General features: G+C 32.6%; 1 protein-coding gene across 3 annotated transcripts in view; it reads left to right on the top strand.

Moving 5' to 3' along the window:
• The window catches only part of SYCP1 (synaptonemal complex protein 1), a 65,792-nt gene extending 49,949 nt beyond the window's left edge, over positions 1–15,843 (top strand). For all 3 annotated transcript variants that reach the window (XM_016124404.2, XM_016124405.2, XM_016124406.2), the window contains exons 29-33: positions 3,031–3,090; positions 6,177–6,356; positions 11,907–12,050; positions 15,165–15,254; positions 15,351–15,843. In XM_016124404.2, the coding sequence (XP_015979890.2) occupies positions 3,031–3,090; positions 6,177–6,356; positions 11,907–12,050; positions 15,165–15,254; positions 15,351–15,488 (612 nt within the window). In that variant the 3' untranslated portion in view covers positions 15,489–15,843. The remainder of the gene's footprint in view (positions 1–3,030; positions 3,091–6,176; positions 6,357–11,906; positions 12,051–15,164; positions 15,255–15,350) is intronic.
• The last annotated feature ends 3,209 nt before the right edge of the window (positions 15,844–19,052 follow it).

Here is a 19,052-nt window from a genome sequence, read left to right as displayed (position 1 = left end):
ATAGAAATGTTACTGGTTTTTGTATATTGATTTTGTATTCTGCAACTTCACTAAATTTGTTTACTAGTACTAGTAAATTTTTGGTAGTGTCTTTAGGTTTTTCTATATGTAAAATAATGTCATTTGCAAATAGAGACAATTTTACCTCCTCCTTTCCAATCCGATGCCTTTTATTTATTTTTCTTGCCTGGTTTCTCTGCCAGTGTTATAATGAATAGGTGTGGTGAGAGGGGCATTCTTGTCTTGTTACTGATCTTAGAAGAAAAACTTTCAGCTTTTCACCATTGAGTATGATGTTAGCTGTAGGTTTTTCATATATGGCTTTTATTATGTTGAAGTACATTCTTCTGTACCTCATTTGTTAAGAGTATTATGAAAGAATGTTCAATTTTTTAAATGCTTTTTATGCATCTGTTGAAATCATGATTTTTATCCTTCATTCTATTAATGTGGTATATCTCATTAATTGATTTGTATATATTGAACTATCCTTTTATCCCACTTGATAAATCCCACTTGATCATGGTGTATGATCCTTTTAATGTGCCGCTGAATTCTGTTTGCTAATATTGTTGTGAGGATTTTTGCATCTTTTTTTTTTTATTTTTTTTATCAAGAATATTGGCCTAAAATTTTCTTGTAGTGCCTCTCTCTGGCTTTAGTAACAGGGCAAGACTGGCTTCATAAAATAAGTTTGGAAGTGTTCCTTCCTTCTTAGATTTTTTGGCAGAATTTGAGAAGGATTGGTATTAATTCTTTAAATGTTTGGTAGAATTTGCCAGTAAAGCCATCAGGTTATAGACTTTTATTGTTAGGAGATTTTTGATTACTGATTCTCCTTACTTGTTGTTAGTCTGTTCACATTTTCTATTTTGTCATAATTCAGTCTCAGTAGGTGTATGTTTCTAGGGATTCATTTTTTTCTTGTAGGTTATTTAATTTGTTGGCATATAATGGTTTTAGTATTCTTTTACTGATCCTTTGTATTTCTGTACTATTTGTTGTAATGCCTTTTTTTGTTGTTTCTGATTTTATCTCTATTTTTAAATAATCAGCTCTTAGTTTTGTTGATCTTTTCTATTGTTTTTCTGATCTCTATTTCATTTATTTCTGTTCTGATCTTTGTTACTTCCTTTCTTCTGCTCTTTTTGGGCTTAGTTTTTTTTTTTTTTTCTGCTTTCTTGAGATGTAAAGTTAGGTTGCTTACTTGAGATCTTTCTTTTTTCTTAATGTAGGTGTTTATTGCTCTAAACTTTCTTCCTAAAACTGCGTATATCCCAACAGTTTTGATATTCTGTGTTTCCTTTTTAATTTGTTTCAAGATATTTTTTGACTCCCCTTTTGATATCTTTTTTGATTCATTGATTGTTCATTGATTGTGTTTGATTTACATATATTTATGAATTTTCTAGTTTTCCTCCTATTATTGATTTCTAGTTTCATACCATTGGGTTGAAAAACATATTCTACATGATTTCGGTTTTCTTAAACTTGTTAGGACTTCTTTCATGGCCTAATGTATGATATATTCTGAACATGTTCCATATGCATTTGAGAATGGATATTCTGTTTTATTGGAAGGAAAGTTGCACATATGTCTATTAGGTCTTTTTAGTCTAAAGTATAGTTGATGTCTAATGTTTCCTTATTGATTTCTGTCTGGATGATTTATTCATTGTTGAAGGTGAGGTTCTGAAGTTCCATACTATTATTGTATCATCTATTTCTATCTTGAGATATGGTAGTATTTGCTTAATATATTTAGGTGCTCCACTCTTAAGTGCATATATATTTACAATTGTTACAGTCTCTGAGTGTATTGACCTCTTTATCATTATTTAATGACCTTTTTTGTCTCTTGTTACAGCTTTCATCTGATACATGTATAGCTATTCCTGCTCTCTTTTGGTTTCCATTTGTATGGCAATCTTTTCCCATTCCTTCATTTTCAAGCTATGAATGTGTTTAAAACTTAAGTGGGTCTCTTGTAGGCAATATATTATTGGATCATGTATATTTATCCATTCAGTCATCTGCTCTATGTTTTTTACTTGGAGAATTTAGTCCATTTACACTTAAAGTAATTATCATTACTAATGTCATCTAATTGTTTTCTTGGCTATTCTGTAGTGCTAAAGATCAACTATTGATGGTTGATAGGATATATAATAAGAACAGTAACTACCGTTACATTATCTTACTGCCAGCTTCTTTCATGGCGAAGTGAATTCTCAGTTAGGAGCAAACGCTGTGGGAGAGATAGCATGGTGTACACAAGGCATGCAGGGAGGATAGATATTGGTGCAGGGATCATGGGGAGGCAAGGCAAGTTTTCCTAAACTTCTGTGCATTGGAACTTTTTCTTCTCTGAGAACTTTAAGGCTCTCTGGGGCTATAACAATTCTGTTTTCTAGATGACTGTCATATTAAAAGCATACTACATATCCTTTTCTGTAGGCCAGGGTTAATTTTTCTTTTTTCTTTTTTTACTACTGAATTCACATATCTTAATCTCCAGAAAAAGTGATAGTGATGTATTATTTTCTATTTTTTTGTACTTTTATGTAATTTCTTTTTATCCCTCATCTCTGTTAATCTCATGTTGAAAGTTCATTATTCAAAGTCAAGACACAGATAAAAAGTGAATTCTGCCTCTAAAGGCCCATAATATCTTGTATCTGTTCGTAGCTTTACAGTTACTTGTGTGCATCCCTTACTTTATAATCTTGTCTCTCCACTTCATTTTACGAATGAGAAAGTTGAGATTCTGAGTTTTAAAAGACTATTCAAGATCCATAAATATATACTAGAGACAGATCAGAATTAAAAAATATATATATATTTAAAATTGAATAACATTTCTGTAGAGAGGAACTAAGTAATTTTTCTATTTTCTTTTTATTATTTTTAATAAAATTTAGAGGTCAGTATTTTCTTGTTAACACATCTTAGGAAAGATTTTGATAACAAAAACACTCATTTGTGATGATAGTAATCTACATTTATGTACTTGACATTTCTTTTCAATAGGAAAAAGTCAAAAGAGAGGCAAAAGAACACACAGCTACTCTCAAAGAAAAAAAAGACAAGGTAAGAGTTTTATATAATTCTCATAGTTTTTCTTTATCTCCAATTCATTTTCTAATATCTACTTAGAAAAAATTTTTTGTTCATAAATAGGAAAAGAAATCTAAAATATATAATTTTATTTTTTAAATTGTCTCTTGCTACTTATTAATTTAAAAGCATTAGCTAAAAATTTAAAGCATTTGGAGATTTCGAGATTTCAGTCTTATAGTATTATCTTAAATTAGGTACTTCTATGTTTCTTGAGAAATTTCCAGTATTAGAGACAAAATATTTTCATTAAAAATTGTAAAGCTTATATTTAGATTATTTCTAATTTTGGGTTTTGAGAGGCCTAAATAAATGATATTCTGCTTTTTTCACTTAAATCTGAACCAATTGAGAAAGACAATGAAAACCAAAATAACACCTGTATTATCGACAACTAACGATGGAGAATTTAGCTTATATTTGAAGGCAAGAGGATTTCTTAATCCTGAAATCCCAAATTAGGCAATCTTACCTACTCTGTCACAGGGAGATCTGGACTGGGACAAGTCTGTCTACTTGATGGCTTGCTCTTATAAAACATATAAAACAGCAGAGCGTGTGCTTCCTCTGGTACCCAAAAGGAGGAGTAAGGAAGGGGCTGAACTACACGTGTCCAGTTTCTTCTTCCAAATTCACCAATCCGGTTAAGTCATTGCTTCTCCCCTAAAGAAATGGAGGTTAAGAATGATACCTTAGTGGTTTTCCCTGCATGTGGAAGGAAGCACCAAGTATGTGGAAGAAGGGTACCCCTCAGCTTCCAATATGTTTGGTAATATAAGATTATTACAGAAAAATCATAATTGCAAATGTTAGTTAAAATGATTAAATATTCTTTATACACAATGATGTAGTCTCCTAAATCCTCACATAGGTTGCTTTGCCTATAAACTGAAACTGACAGAGTAGTTGAAAACAGTTTTAATTGTTAGGTATAGACAGTGCTACGATTTGGTTACATTTAGATTCAAAGAAAGAGAAGGGAAGTAATATTGTACCCGTGAGTAAATATCTAGCTCTTCATATATTCCAGGGATCTGGTAGACACTTGAAAACATTAAATTTGGAGGAATTGTCATATTAAAAATAGCCAACAGGGTTCGATATAGTCTAAGGGAAGTTTCTGATGAAGATAAATCAATTGCTTAAACTCTAATATTCATTTCTAAATATAGAATATTTATATCATGAAAGTATATATTCTATATTATTATAGAGTTGTTTTGATTCAGCTGTAATTTCAATAATATATGCCTATTATTTATATCTGTTCTCAAGTAAATTAGTAAATGCTCCATATTTTATCTGGGGGTCTGGCTATATATATTGCAAATAAGAAAATGATAAAAGAAATGAAAATTTTAAATAGGCTTTTATTTGTTCTACTTTATTCCAGAAATAGTGAAATATCATAAGCCTTTATATAATAATCATTAGGTTTATCAAACATTTTTGAATTTAGGCAAGTTACTTAATTTCTTCATGATTCAGTTTCTTCATCTATAAAGGGATCATAATAGTACCTATTTCCTAAAGTTATTATTAGAATTGAATGAGATTATTGTAAAGCATTCAAAATAATGCTTTGCACATAGGAAACAACATATATAAGTGTTTAAAAAGTATAAAATATGAATGTTTTGCATATATGTATCATTGAAAATGTATCACTTAAAAAATGTAACTTGCAGGAAAGTGCATGCATTACCATTATGTATAATGAAGAGAGCTATTTCTGTATTTTAGAATCGGTAGGCTCCCAGGCTACCAGGGAAATGTTAATTCTCAGAAATAGCCACAAGATGGTGTAGTTGCCATTCCCAGTCCTTTTGGGGGAGAAAAATTTGTCCATGGAAGCAGTTAAATTCTGGAGATTCTGAGGATGACTCCTGATGAATCCATAGAGGAGAATAAATTTTTCAATCCAAATTATGTTACCTACTGTAATATAGAACTATTTAGGAAAAATCATACTGGAAATGCAACTGTGAAAAAATGCTACTAAAATTCATACCTGCTAGAAAAAGGACTCTGAAGTGAGAGCACTAGAACTGGGTAAGAAACCTACAGATCATCTCATTTAGCTTCTTGTTTATATAGATGTATAAATTTAAGCCTAAGGATACTTGGAGGTTTACTTAAAATCACTCAGCAAGGTAGTAACAGATCCCAGAGAAAAGAGTGTATTACTTGATTCCTAGTCAAGTAATTGACTTGATTCAACCACCAAGCTTTTGAAAGTGGCTCTTTTTGTGGGTGTGTGTACTCCATTCTTTCTTGTGATTGCCATGATTGTAATCATAGATATGGTAGTGACCAAAGGAAGTGGTAAAATGGAAGGCGATGGGCATGGATTTTATGTGGGATTACACTAAATCAACTATTACTAGATTTTACTGGAAAGCGACTCAGGCATTGAAGGAAATAGATATAGACAGATAACTGATGAAATTGAATTGAAATAATATCTAAGTAATTAGAATAAATTTGTAATTTCTTTATTTTCAGAATTGAAACAAATTGCCATTTTATTGTTTTTTTTTCCTGAAAATTTCTGTAGTCCTGTCATAATTTATGTTGCATTATTTTTTTTTTGGAAGGAAGTGAGACTGATGGATAGGAAGAGGCTGATTTTTTTTATAGATGACAAAGAAGATACGAAAGCATAAAAGAATGAATAGAAATGAGAATAAATTACCCTCTGGCTTTTAGACTATTGGAATGAATCACAGCTGAAGTCTTTTTGCCACCAGGAATAAAGATTTTTCTTTAGAGAATCTTCAGTTTTTGGTCACGTAGAGAGCTATCTTGTATGTTTTCACCGCATATCTATGAAGGCAGAGAGAGGAAGATACCATTTTCATCTTAGATGGGAAAATAAAGTGACAAAGAAAATTTATTAGTTAATCATTTAATTTAATTATTTTGTAATTTTTCAGTTATCTAATCAATAATAAATTTGGGGGTAAATTCTAGTTTATTCCAGTGTTACATCTACTAGTTGCTGCACTTTAATTAAAATAACTACTAATGATGATTTTCATTTCTTTTGTTCAATATAGAAAATACAGACATCTTTATCAGAAACACTTGAAACTGGTTATCGGAAATATGATTCTAAAATAGCTCCTTCACAAAATATACCTCAAAACGTCACATCAGCCGATCCTGGCAAATCCAAAGATAAAAGAGACCATCTGTGGACATCTGCTCCAAGTACTTTATCTACACCATTACCAAAGGTTGGTTGCTAAAATTTCAAAAAAAGGTAGTAATTTTTTAGTTAAAAAAGTTTTGGTATCATATATCATATATCTAGTGTCAGACATAGATATAAAACCAATTTCTTGAAAATTTTTTGTGATACCAGCATGAAATTGTTTTATTATTATTATTTTTTTCTGTCACTGTCCACAACTTAATGACATTGTGGCAGATTCTGTACTTTCTAGCATTTACCAATGCTTAGGTCCCTAGTATGGGAAATCTGGTTCTGACTTGACGTTTTCCAGTATCATCCCAGTTACCTCTGTTAGGTATTTATTCCACATTATCTTGCTGCTGTCTCCTTAGCAGTCTGCTCATGCGGAGCAGGCACTAGCAAAGTAGCTCAGTTCTAGCTGTCTTCCACATGTCTACTTAATCCATGGGGAATTCACTCAACCTTTCCATGATAAATGGCTGTGCAGAATGCTCTGCTTCTGACCCCTCCCTCTCTTCTCTGCCATCCATTTCTCTCTAGTTTCTAGTTCTTTTCACTCTGCTCAGGCAGACACTAGGACAGATAAACAAATTTTCTGCCTGAGTTTATATCCAACTAGGGAATGAAATGCCAGTCGCCCCTTCTTGAAAGCACCCCTAGTCTTTATAAGGCTGCTGTTAGAGTTATTTCCTCTCTTGTCTTGGAAGTTGAGGGGAAAAGCACCTCCTTCTGTCTCTGCCCCTCTAAGCTGAAATTTCATGTTTTCCTCTACCAGTTTTCTTAAAGTAACAGAAGAAGGGAATAGTTTGGTGATTGTATGGTCTGCTTTTACTACTTTTACCACTTTTTAATAAGCCCTAGAGAAGGATCTGGCCTTAATCATTGGTCACTTTCTTTAGGATATGGGTTAGTAACACTATTCTCTTCAGCTTTGTGCCCCTGTTAACAATTCCAGAGAAAAATGAAGAGTCCCACTTACATCCTGTTTTATATACATTGTCCACCTCATGGAAATTATGAAAATTAGTCTACGTAGCTTAGAGAGGCTTTTACAAAAATAAAGTATTTTCTACTGTATTTACTACTGTATTATTCACAATATGAGAAATGATCTCACTGAAGAATGACCTTATAAAAACATTTAATTGAAATATATGCAAGAAAAACACATAGATCTTAATTATATAACTTGAATGATTTTTACAAACCAATGCTTTGTAACTGGTTATCAACTGCAAAAAGATAGCAGGAAAAACCACAAATATGTGGAGATTAAACAACATGCTACTAAAGAATGAATAGGTCAGAGAAGAAATAAAAGGAGAGATCAAAAGATACATAGAAATAAATGAGAATGAAAATACAACATATCAAAACTTTTGAGATACAGCAAAAGTGGTAATAAGATGAAAGTTTATATTGTTTCAGGCCTATCTCAAGAAACAAGAAAAATCCCAAAGAAACAATCTAACATTATATCTTAAAGGATTAGAAAAAGAAGAAAAATGAAATCCAAAGTCAGCAGAAGGAAGGAAGTAATACAAATTACAGCATAATTAAATGAAATTGAAAACAAAAAGACAATAGAAAAAATTAATGCAACGAAGAGCTGGTTCTTTGAAAAGATCAATAAAATTGACAAACCCCTGGCTAGATCCACTCAGGAAAAAAGAGAAAAAGCAAATAAAATCAGAAATGAAAGAGAAGTTATGATTATGACAGATACTACAGAAGCACAAAGGATCATACAAGAATACTCTGAAAGACTATATGCCACCAACTTTAATAACCTGGAAGAAATGGACAAATTCTTAGAAATATACAACCTTCTTAGACTGAATCAGGAAGAACTGGAAAATCTACATAGACTGATCAACAGTAAGGAAATTGAAGCAATCATCAGAAACTTCCCAAAAGTAAAAATCCAGGACCAGATGGCTTCACTAGTGAATTCTGCCAAACATTTGAAGATGATTTAATACTCGTTCTTCTCAAAATCTTTCAAAAATTGAGAAGAGGCAACACTTTCTAACTCGTTTTATGAGGCCAACATTACCCCAATACCAAAACCTAGTAAGGATAACACAAAAAAAGTAAACTGCAGACCAAAATCTCTGATGAATACAGATGCAAAAATCTTAAACAAAATATTAGCAAATCAAATAACAATACATTAAAAAGATTATATGTCATCATCAAGTGGGATTCATTCCAGGGGCACAAGGATGGTTCATCATACACAAATTGATCTATGTGATTCACCACATAAACAAAATGAAGGATAAAAATCATATGATCATATCAATAGATGCAAAACATTTGACAAGATATGGCATCCATTTATGACTAAAACAGTTAATAAAATGGGTATAGAAGGAAATTACCTCAACATAATAAAAGCCATATACTTAATGGTGAAAAACTTAAAGCTTTCCCTCTAACATTAGGAATAAGACAAGGATGCCCGCTCTCACCACTGTTATTCAATATAGCACTGGAAGTCCTAGCTAGAGCAGTCAGGCAAGAGAAGGAAATAAAAGGCGTCCAGATGGGGAATGAAGAAGTCAAATTGTCAGTTTTTGCAGACAACATGATTCTTTACATAGAAAACTCTAAAGATTCCACCAAAAAACTATTAGAAACAATAAACAAATACAATAAAGTTGCAGGATACAAAATCAGTGTACAAAAATCCATTGCATTCCTCTATACTAATTACGAAATTTCAGAAAAAAGAAAAAAAATCCTTTTGCAATTACAACAAAAGGACTATAATACCTAGGAATAAATTTAATAAAGAATATGAAGGACCTATACACTGAAAACTACAAGATACTGTTAATAGAAATTGAAGACAAAAGAAAAATATTCTGTGTTCAGGAATTGGAAGAATCAGCAAAGTTAAAATGGCCACATTACCCAAAGCAATATACAGATTAAATGCAATCCCCATCAAAATTCCAATGGCATTTTAAAAAGAAATAGAGAAAAAAAAAATATCAGATTTGTATAGAATCACAAAAGACCCCTAATAGCCAAAGCAATCCTGTGAAAAATGAACAAGGCCAGAGGTATCACACTGCCTGACATCAAAGTATAATACAAAGTGACAATAATTAAAACAGCATGGTATTGGCAGAAAAATAGACACCCAGACCAATGGAACAGAATTGAGAGCCCAGAAATAAACCCACGTATATATGGGCAAATAATTTTTAACAAAGGAGCCAAAAATATACAGTGGAGAAAAGAAAGCCTCTTCAATAAATGGTACAATTGTAAAGCCACATCCAAAAGAATGAAACTAGACTGCTATCTGTCACTGTACTCCAAAATTAACTCAAAATTTATCAAAGACCTAAATGGATCAAAGACCTAAATGTAAGACCTGGAAAAATAAATTGCATAGAAGAAAACAAGTACTAAACTCAAGGACCTTGATCTTAGAGAGGATTTTATGAATTTGACCTTAAAGGCAAGGGAAGTGAAAGCAAAAATGAAGGAATGGGACTATATCAAACTAAAAAGCTTCTGTCAACAAAACAGAGGCAACCAACCAAATAGGAAAAGATATTAGCAAACAACGCCACTGATAAGGGGCTAATATCCAAAATGTATAAACCATACAGTTCAACAACAAAAAATGAAACAATCCAATTAATAAATGGGCAGAAGACCTGAATAGACACTTCTCCCAAGGAGACATACAAACAGTCAACAGACATGAAAAGATACTCAAGTTTACCAGCTATTAGGGAAATGCAAATCAAACCATGATGAGATACTATCTCACACCTGTTAGAATAGCTATAATCAACAGGACAAGTAATAATAAGTGTTGGAGAGGTTGTAGGGAAAAAGGAACCCTCATACACTGCTGGTGGGAATGTTAACTGGTATAGCCACTATGGAAAACAGTTTGGAGGTTCTTCAAAAAATTAAAAATAGAATGACTATGTGACCTAGCAGTCCCTCTTTTGTTTATCCGTAAAGATAGATGCACCCCAATGTTCATTGCAGGATTTATTCACTGTGGCCAATGTATGGAAACCGAAGTATCCTTTGGTAGATGATTAGATAAAGAAGATGTACATATATACAATGGAATATTACTCAGCCATGAAAAAAAGTTGAAATACTGCCATTTGCCACAATATAAATGGATCTTGAGATTATCATGCTAAGTGAAATAAGTCGGGCAGAAAAAATTCAAAACCACATGATATCACATATGTGGGACATAAAACTGAAAGCAACAAATGGACAGGACAAACAAACAAAAACTCATAGACACAACAACAGGTTAATGGTTACCAGAGGAAAAGTGGGGAGGGAGGAGGTAGATAAGGGTCAAGAGGGTCAAATATATGATGACAGAAGGAGAGTTCACTTTGGGTGGTGAACACACAATGCAATATACAGATGATATATTATTGAATTGTTCACTTGAAACCTGTATAATTTTATTAACCAGTGTCACCCCAACAAATTTAATAAAAATGTCAGAACTTTTCAAAGCCCCTATGGACATCTTATATACTAGCTGTCCTTTTAAAGTTTATGGTTAGTCAGTCTATCATTTGCCCCAACTGTTAAGTATTGCTTCAGGGAACTGCAAATTTAAAATACTTGCTGTAATTTTTTTTGACAAAGGCTACTTTCTACCTCATGCATACCAAAGAGAAAGCTTTTTGTACCAAGTGAGCTCTGAGTCAGGTCAAAAACAGACTGACTGACTGTCTCGTAAGTGAGGTCTTCCAGAGAACCACTAGATTGGTCAAATAATGACAACTCTTTGGGAATAAAGCTTTGAAAGAACTTCTAGTTCTGTTTTGCTCTGTCTCACAGCCGCCAGGATGGATCAGGAATGCAGGCTGTTATTTTTTAAGGGTAATGCAGAATCGAAGTGTGGGGAAGGGGAAGAAAAAGTGAAGATACCGTGAAGCTTGCTGTTCTACAGATGTTCAGCCATTAAAAAATATATGTCCTCCAGCTTATGGCAAGCTTTTGGTTAATTCTGATTTTTATCAGTATTTGCTTCATGGTGAGAGTAAATTTTTGGAGCTACTTTGCCATTTTTGCTGATGTCACTGACTTTACTTTTTAAAGATAGTTTTTTTTTTTTTATTATAAAACTTGCTGGGTAAGGCAATGCTAAACGTTGACTAGTGTGAATTACTTTACCAACAAAAAATAAGCAAACCTATTTTATTATAAATCGGTAAGGATTTTTGTAGAGAGAACAATGTTCAATCAGTTCTTTGGTATTAATAATTGTTAGAAAAATTAAAGTTTCTTGTAAGATTGTTGACTACTGAAACTGTGCTGTCTCTCACTCACTCTCTTCTTCTTCCACTCCCCTATTTTCTTTAAGTTCGAGGGAAAGAGAAAGTCCACTATTGTACATTTTTTGAAAAAAAAATATTTAAGTTTTATTACCCAGAAAATCTGAATTAAATTCTTGTCCAAAATTTATACTTCAGATACATGCCAGTAATAATGGAGAGTTATTGATTACTGAAGACTCAGCTTGCTTTTACTGATGTATGTCTATTTGATGTGATAATGTATTGTTTTTCTTTTTGGATAGGTATATACTGTGAAGACACCAACAAAAGTAAAAATTCAGCAAAGAGAAAACAAGAACGTACCCATTGAAGAAAGTAATAAAAAGAGAAAAATGTTCTTTGAGTTTGATATTAATTCGGATAGTTCGGAAACTACCGATCTTTTGGTAAAAATATTGCAAATATTCATTATTATTTATCTGCTTTATTTCTTGATGTATATGTCTAATATGTGTCCATAATATCATTGTGATACTGAAGAACTCTACTATAACAGAACCCTATATGTTTGCAGCATTTTTAAGAAATTAGAGTTTGAATAATTTCTCTAAACTTTAGAAAACATGGTATTTTGAAATACTTGATATAAAATACTTAATATATGAGATGACTAACCATATTATTTCCCAGCAGTGTTATAAGAGGGTTTTTACCACATTTTCTTTCTTTTTTAAAAGAACGGTTAGGTGAATATTTTAAATCTTACTGCAGCCAAATTTGTTATTCAGGGCCCTTCTTGATTTTGCTATTATACGTGTTTCTTTCTTTTATACCATTTATTAGTTGAAATCTATATCAAGGTATTGGTTGAGAATTATAATTTTTATCATTCTTAACGAGTTAATGTATTAATGATGGCATGTTTAAGGAAGACATTTCTCCTAGCAGTTAGTATGACTGGTTACTTTCTATCATGAGTGTATTCACTCATTTTTTTTTCTAAAGGCATAATAATACTTTATTGAGAATAACTAAACTTATATTTATTTAATTTAAAAACAGATAAACTTCATCACACTAATGGAACAATGTACTAACAATTCTTAATAAGAAAATTCCAGTTAAAGCCATTTGTTTCATTATTCCCACTCATAACTATGAGATCCTTTAAGCTTTTCTATTGCTTCGGGACACTCTATATTTTCATTTGTTCTAGAATAGTGAGTAGTTGACATCTAAAACCCTAATTATTAAAGTTAACTTATAGAATCTCTACTCCAATACCTGTTTGTTTTATAGATAATGATTAATATTTTAGTGATTAAAACTATGAACCAGTCACCGTTGTAAGGACTTTACACAGGTTAATTCTTAAAACAATCTCATGCTCTAGAAGTATAGATAGTGTTGCTATTCTCATTTTATAGATGAGGAATTAAGTCACTCAAGTACCTTGCCCAAGATCACCTAGCTAGTAAGGAATGGAGCCAGAATGTGAGCACAGACAGTCTCCATAGCCTATGTAATACATGCCAGTTAAAACCGAAGTCCAGATATATAAAAATGTAATGAGAATTAGTAGAAAGAACATGAGCTCTGGAATTAGATGTTGGAATCCCTGCTATTTTTGTAACAGTATGAATTTAGGCTAGTTTCTTAGCTGATTGGAGAGTCAGAATGACTCATAATTTCATTTCTTTTTAAAAGGAGCATCACAACTATACAACACAGTAAACATAATTCAGTCTTACATAATTGCACACAGTTGTTTAATCTGAAAGGGCAATTCACAGTGGGTTTTATTGGTTATAGTTTAATTATTACTTGAAGTCATTAGTGATAAAAAATTTGAACTGGTAATAAAAAACCTCTCAAGAAAGAAGTTGTTGACCAGATGGCTTCATTGATGGATTCTACCTAACATTTAAAGAGTTGGAACCATTCTTCTCAAGCTCTTCAAAAAAATTAAAGAGAGCTTACCTTGTAACTCATTCTATGAGGCCAGCATTATTTCGATACCAAAGCCAGATAAAGATGTTACATAAAAAGAAGGTACAGACCATTTTCCTTTATGAATGTAGATACAAAAATCCTCAAAAAAATATTAGAAAATCAAATCCAATGGCATGTTAAAAACATTATTCCCCATAATCAAGGGGGATTTAGCCAAGAGATGCCAAGGTGGTTCAATATAAGAAATCAGTGTAATAACATTATATTAATAGAACATAGGGGGAAAGGCCTTCGACAACATCCAAGGATCTTTCATGATAAAAACTCTTATAAAGCTACACATAGAGGAAAACTTTTTGAACACAGTGAAGTGTACTTATGAAAACCCATAGCTAACATTGTACTCAGTGGCGAAAGACTGAAAACTTGTCCCCCACAAGGAAACCCTCTTTCACCGCTACTAGTCAACATTGTACTGGAAGTCTTAGCCAGAGCTATTAGACAAAAACAAAAACAAAAAGAAAGAAGTAAAGGAAGGAAGATAAGGAGAGAAAGAAAAAAGGCATGCAAGTGGAAAAAAGAGGTGAAACCATCTCTAATTTGCAGATGACACAATCCTATTTATACATGGACGATCACAAAGATTCCACAAGAAAGCTACTAGAGCTAATAAGTGATAGTCAGTAATGAATTAGTTATTGTGCACTAAGTAAAAATTTAATAATCGTTTGCAACATGATTTTAAAATTATTTCTTTTTACTAAACTGGTCAGTTGGTGCATACTCGTTCTGAACGTATCTGAAAAGGCAGCTCTTTATGACTTACTGAATTCTGCTAAAATTTTAGATTCATGAAAATCTAAACATTTTCATCTATGAAACCTCTGAAGTTTTTGTTAAATGTGACTTTAAAGAGCAAGAAAAGATAATGTGAACTGATCGCTCGCCTGACTAAATTCGTGTAGCTTGATAATTAAGAAAATGGATTCTGGAGCCAGCCTGTCTGAATTTGAATCCTGGTTTCACCTCTTACTAGCTGTATAATCTTGGGCAAGTTACTTAATATTCGTGTGTCTCAGTTCTTCACCTTTAAAATGGGGATAATAGTATATATAGCAAAATTGTTGTGGGGATAAAAATAATTATGTAAAGTGCTTAAAATAGTACTTGACATAAAGAACTAAATAAGTGTTAGCTATTTCTATTTGGGAGAATTACAAAACTCATAAATTGATAATTGACATTTTAATTTTTATGAGATTATAAATCGTTACAGAGCCTAAGTGTGAATTTGAGTAAGCTGAGGGAAAGGGGAAGGAAGTGGTAATATAAAGACTCTGAAAGTGAAATAGAAATCAGTAGAAAAATACTATTTATACATATGTTATATTTCACATAATCTTTCAGGAATATAGTTAATAGAATCAAAATCTAGGTCTTCGGCAGATTGAGGATATTATAGTCTTCATTCTATAGTCTTCTTTCTTCGGTCTGCTTTCTACTCTCTCCTCCTCTTGCCTCCTCTTCCTCATATATGATATGTAGACAGAATTTTAACGTATTAATGATGGCAGCCCCCAAATTATATTTTTGTATTTTTCTTTAAGAGCATGGTTTCAGAGGAAGAGACACTGAGAAAACTGCAGAAGAATAATAATTCACCAACTTCTCATCTTTGCGTTAGAACACCTAAAAAGGTAGCTTTTAAATTTTATTTCAGAAAACAAATTTCAAAAGCTGGACTTTATTTTTTACATTAAACATATTATGATTTTATTTTATTTTGTATTCAGACCCATTCATCTCTAACAACCCCTGGATCTGCGCTGAAGTTTGGAGCTATGAGGAAAATACAAGAGGATCGTTGGGCTGTAATTGCTAAAATGGATAGGAAAAAAAAGCTAAAGGAAGCAGAGAAGTTATTTGTTTAATTTCAGAAAAATCATTATGATTAAAGAGCCTAATATAAAATTTTTAATTAATTTTTCCTTATTTTCTCAAGAGCCAAACTTCTAAAATTGAGACCTTTTTTGATATTTGCATGATTATTTATGTTTTTTCATATTTTTATATTTTGGCTTAAATGTGAAATAACTACATGTTATCCGAAAACTTGTATTCAGATAATTAGATGATTATATTTTATTCTTACTTTTTCTTGTATTCAGGAAAACTGTTTTGGCTGTTTTCAAGCTTGTAAAGTTAGCCATTGGATGCTAAGAACTGACTATTGAGATTTACTCTTTTCTTTACTAATAAAATATTTTGAATGCAAATAAATGCTTCTCCTTCATTCTGTGAGGTCACCTGGATAGCTAATCATTAAATTTTGGATAATATATTTTTTTTAAACCTTGAGGTCATTTTAGCCAAGTTTTACAGTTCTCAAGCAGTTTTATCTATTTATGAAATTGACAAATGGATTTTAGTCACCAAAAAAAGGGCTATACCAGTATGACTTCTTAAATTACTTCATTTATTCAACATTCATTAAGCAAATATTTCTGAAGTGTCTACCAAGAGTAAAGCACCGTTCTGGATCTCGGGGTTATAACAGTGACAAAACAAAAATAAATCCTCTGTTTCTTTAGAGCTTACATTTTAGTGAGGAAATAGATAATAAAAATAGATAAGCAAAACATACTGTATTATTAGTTAATAATTGCTAAGGAGAAATAAAACAGGGAAGAATAAGTATTAGGGAGTATGAAAGGGGTTGAAATTTTGTGTAGGCTGTCCGCTGAAATGACAGTTGAATAATAAGCCTGTGGCCATCTACAGGAAAACATATCTGTCAAAAGAAATGGAAAGTACAAAGGCCTAGAGGTGGGGGTGTGCCTAGTACATCTGGGAAGCAACAAGGAGTCCAGTGTGGCTGGAGGATAGTGAACAAAAGGGAGAACAGAAGGAGAAAAGACCTGATAGTTAACAGGATGGGGAGTTGGGGTGGGCAGACTTTGTGATGCTTGTAGACCACTAAGAGCTTTGACTTTGAATAAGATGTGAAATTAGTAGATTTTTGTGAGCAAAGAAGAGCTCTGACTCTTAACATCAGGATCTTTCTTACTACTATGTTGAGAACAGGTCATGAAGAGACAAAAGGCTAAAACAGGTTATTTTAATAATACATATGAGAAATGGTAGTGGCTTGAACAAGGGTAAGAGCAGAAGGGAGTAAAGTGGCCAGCTTGTGGATCTATTTTGAAGATTAGATGTGGGATGTGATAAGAAAGAAAGGACAAAGGCTATCTTGAATATTTTTTGCTTGAGCAATGTAGTTTTGGATTTGTTAGGCTTGAAATGCTTATTAGACATCCAAATAGAGTTGGTAAGTTGGCCTACAGACAGATCCACAGGGTAGTGATATAAATTTGGGAGACAACAGCATATTTAAAGCTATCAGATTGGATGAGACCATGTATAATCATGGGAGTAACATTACCTAGACAAGAGAAGAAATAAAAGAAATGAGAAAGAACCATCAAAGGATTAGCCAGAAAGTGAAACCAAGCAAGAAAGCATTTCAAAGGAGAGGGAGTGATAAATTGTGTTAAATATCGTGCAGAGGTAAAGTAAAATGGATGAATGTGTTATTAATGTGGAAGTCTTCGGTGGTCTTAACAATGAGAATTTCAGTGAAGTGGAATTTGATTGGAAGGGACGATTAAGAAGATTATGGGAGGAAAGTGGAGACAGCTTCTCCATGAAGAGTAACAAACTTAGAAAGTTATACTTCAAAGGAAAGAGAATAAAGAGGCAGTTACTAGAAATGGAAGTGGGTCAAGAGAAGATATTTTTTTTATCTTTATTACAGTTGACATAATATTATTTTAGCTTTTGGTGTACAACAGTGATTAGACATTTATATAATTTATGAACTGATCACTTCGATAAATCTAGTATCCATCTGACACCATAGTTATTACAATATTATTGACTACATTCCCTATGCTGTCCTTTATGTCCCCATGACTATTTTTATAACTGGCAATTTGTACTTCTTAATCCTTTCCCATTTTCATCCATCCTCCAATCCCCTTCTGTCTGGCAACCATCAATTTTGTTCTCTATGAGTTTCTGTTTTGTTCATTTGTTTTGTTTTTTAGATTCCAGATGTAAATGAAATCATATGGTATCTTTCTTTGTCTGACTTATTTTACTTAGCTTAATACCCTCTGGGTCCATCTATGTTATCGCAAATGGCAAGATTTCATTCTCTTATGACTGAGTAATATTCCGTTGTCTATATGTACTACATGGAAAAGATTCCTTTTTAAAAGATCTAAGAATTAATAGCATATTAAAATAATTAGGGAGAGATTCAGGTTAGGTAAAAATGGTTATGCAGGAGAGAATGGGAAGATATATATATATATACACACACACACACAGAATGCCCTATAATAGACAATAGGGATAGACTCTAGTAGAAAATTAAAGTGCTAGGTCTTAGCTAGGAGAACAGACAGTTCCATGGTGACAGAAGAAAAGGAATACTATTTAGCACAAGATGATGGTAAGTGGATGGGAATTTGTAGAAGTTTTAGTTTCATAGGTTCAACTTTCTTAGTGAAGGGAAAAATGGAGGTTGTGGAAAGAGTAGATATGAAAGATTCATCTAATAAAGTAGGAAAGTGAATGGGAATGGACTTCTTTTTTTTATAAAAACAACTGGCAAATGGATAAAAATGGTTTTAGAGTTGTCTATAATAATTTTAGTGTGGGGTGGCTCCATAGTGCAGTGGTTAGCATGTCTGCTTTATGCACAGAAGTTCCTTGGTTTGCACTGCACGTAGAGCCATGGACCATACCCTGGGTGCGCCAGGCCCCTGGGTTCACGCCGTGAGTGTGTGGGAGGGGACACCATGGGTCAGGGTTGGAAGTGGTGGTGGGGATTAAAGTGGGGGGAAAAAACAAATTTGATGTAGTGGATTCTAATTCCCTTATGGTGGGTAATTGTGTTTGTAACAAAAATTAGCCAAGAAAAAATGAAAATGCAGAAGTTAGACATTACAGAATTTATTTTTCTCCTTCAGTTTGTACGCCTCTGATAACTGGATGTGATCTTGAGAGTTCTAGCTTCTAACGTCTTAATTGAAACTTTATAATTAATCTCCCGAGCAAGTATTTTTTTGGAGGATTATTATTAGTCTTGATAATATGATATTTCAAATATGAAATTATATATTTTCAAACATTTTAAAATAAAAAAAGACTATTCTATTAGTTAAGGTAGCACTAGGTTCCCTGGCTAATCATTCATCAACTTTTCACTTTATCTACAGTCTGACATAAACATTCCTATTTAGTGAGCAGCATTCCTCCAGACAGTGACTCAGGAACCCTGGCTCTTTCCAACTTCTAGATCTGCCGTCTTCTATCACTGGCTTGCAAGGTTGCTGCAAAAAGGGAAACACAGTGGAGGAGCCATGTGGGAAGTGTTTAGTGATCCAGATCTGAAATAGATATATATCATGTCCGCCCACATTTCACTT

The sequence above is a fragment of the Rousettus aegyptiacus genome, unplaced genomic scaffold, assembly GCF_014176215.1.
Source record: "Rousettus aegyptiacus isolate mRouAeg1 unplaced genomic scaffold, mRouAeg1.p scaffold_m13_p_17, whole genome shotgun sequence".
Lineage (NCBI taxonomy): Eukaryota > Metazoa > Chordata > Mammalia > Chiroptera > Pteropodidae > Rousettus > Rousettus aegyptiacus.
This window is presented reverse-complemented; position numbering and strand designations above follow the sequence as displayed.